Source organism: Miscanthus floridulus, unplaced genomic scaffold (assembly GCF_019320115.1).
Source record: "Miscanthus floridulus cultivar M001 unplaced genomic scaffold, ASM1932011v1 os_2485_1_2, whole genome shotgun sequence".
In the NCBI taxonomy this organism is placed as follows: Eukaryota; Viridiplantae; Streptophyta; class Magnoliopsida; order Poales; family Poaceae; genus Miscanthus; species Miscanthus floridulus.
In genome coordinates this window covers 420-2,269 of record NW_027098330.1, presented here as the reverse complement: position 1 = coordinate 2,269, position 1,850 = coordinate 420, and the positions used below count along the sequence as shown (strand labels likewise).

Sequence of the window (1,850 nt, the reverse complement as noted above, 5' to 3'; positions counted from 1 at the left end):
GGCACTTGGCAAAGATTTAATTTTTTTTATAATTTCTTTGCCAAGTGCTCCTGTGGATGCACTCGGCAAAGAGGAAATTTTTTAAAAAAAATTAAAACCCTCTTTGCCGAGTGCCTTATGCCTGGCACTCGGCAAAGACACCATTTGTTGAGTGCCATGCCCCGGCACTCGGCAAAGTTTTTTTTGTTTTTTTGTTTTTGGCCTCCAATTTTTTTGTGCAGCCCTTTTAAAGCACCAGGAACTCCTAGTTACAATTTGGGGATTTTGTGTGGCTTTTTGATATATTTAGTTACTTTATTTCGTTTACTTGAATTTTTCCGAAAAATAGAAATTTGAACTGCACGTGGTACGAATAATGGAATTTAATGATTCAAAAATTGATAGTCATGTTAGTGAGTGTTGTGAGAGGTCGTATCCAGGAACAAATCTGAAATTTAGGACATCTTGTTCACGAAACATGTCTGCGAAATTGCGTGTGAAGTGTTTTTAAATTCTATAAAAAGCAAACGAAGTCCGAAAATCATGAAACTTATTGAGATGTCGTGATATCATATGTGGACGCTATGATAAACATTTTAGAAGATTTCGTGTACGTTGCCCCCGGCCGCGCCATGCCCTCGGCCGGCCCTTCCCCCGGGCGCGCCGCCCGCTGCCCGCGCGCCCTTCCGCCGGCCACGCCGTGCCCCCAGCCGGCCCTTCCCCCGGCCGCGCCGTGCCCCCAGCCAGCCCTTCCCCCGGCCGCGCCGCCCTGACCCCGGCCGGCCCTACGCCCCGGCCGTGCCCTTTTCCTGACTGCGCCCTGCCGCCGGCCGTGCCGTGCCCCCGGTCGGCCCTTCCGCCGGCCGCGCCGCCCTGACCCCGGCCGGCCCTGCGCCCCGGCCGCGCCCTGCCCCTGGCCGGCCCTGCCCCTGCCGCGCCCTGCCCTCGGCCACACCCTGTGGATCGCCAGCGCCGACGCCATCCGTGCCCAACCCCATCCCCGACTCCGGTAACCCCGACTTCGCCCGATCCCGACGCCGCCCGCCCCTACCCCGGCGCCCGTCAGGTATGCCTTCTCTCATATTGTTGTGAGGTAGTGGTAGTTGTAGTAGTATTAGTTGTACTAGTGGTAGTAGTAGTACAACTAGTGGTAGTATTAGTAGTAGAATTAGTGGTGGTAGTAGTAGAAGTAGTGGTAGTAGTAGTAGTACAACTAATGGTAGTAGTTGTTGCAATAGTGGTGGTAGTAGTAGTAGAACCAATGGTAGTAGTAGTAGCAATAGTGGAAGTAGTAGTACAAGTAGTGGTACTACTTAGATATATTCTTCTGCATGGATTGATATACATACTACATGGCTTCTCTTGAGACATATGTGCTTGTCGGCCATCGTGCCGTTGTTTTTTGTAGGTTTTGGAAACCTCACCGTGCAGGGGAGGTTCTGCCGATTTTTTTTGTAAATGACAGTATTTTGTTCCATTTTTGTAGAGAAGAGCCCGTCGGAGTTCTCGCCACCGTGCCGGTCTGCCTACACCATGTCGTCTCGCCACTGCACCGACCCGCCACGGCCCCGCTAGCCTGACTCCGCCGCCACCCTAGGTATAACCCCTCTTTTCGTATCATGGTCGTAGATCACGTAACCCAGTTAGGCGTCTCCCGTTTGAAAGAGATACGGTTGGAGGTATGCAGATCTTTGCATATCTATGATCGTATCTATTTCGGATTGTCCACGCTTTTTGGACAGCTTGCGAATGCGTAGATGGGTTAGTTCCCATGTTCTGCTCGGGTCCGAGACAGAGTTTCAGCATCACCTCCCTGTTGTTCTCCGGATACGTACTCTTCTTTGGCAGGACGTGTATCTGGAGAACAGCAG

At 51.7% G+C, this 1,850-nt stretch overlaps 1 protein-coding gene across 1 annotated transcript; it reads right to left on the bottom strand.

Moving 5' to 3' along the window:
• Positions 1-529: 529 nt before the first annotated feature.
• On the bottom strand, positions 530-961 carry LOC136535043 (rRNA 2'-O-methyltransferase fibrillarin-like). The gene has a single exon (XM_066527388.1). The coding sequence runs from the start codon at positions 959-961 to the stop codon at positions 530-532; it is 432 nt and encodes a 143-aa protein (XP_066383485.1).
• Between the last annotated feature and the right edge of the window lie 889 nt (positions 962-1,850).

Bases quoted from the DNA above. Each gene is read 5' to 3' on its own strand.
- LOC136535043 (XM_066527388.1), bottom strand. From the start codon at position 961: ATGGCGTCGGCGCTGGCGATCCACAGGGTGTGGCCGAGGGCAGGGCGC.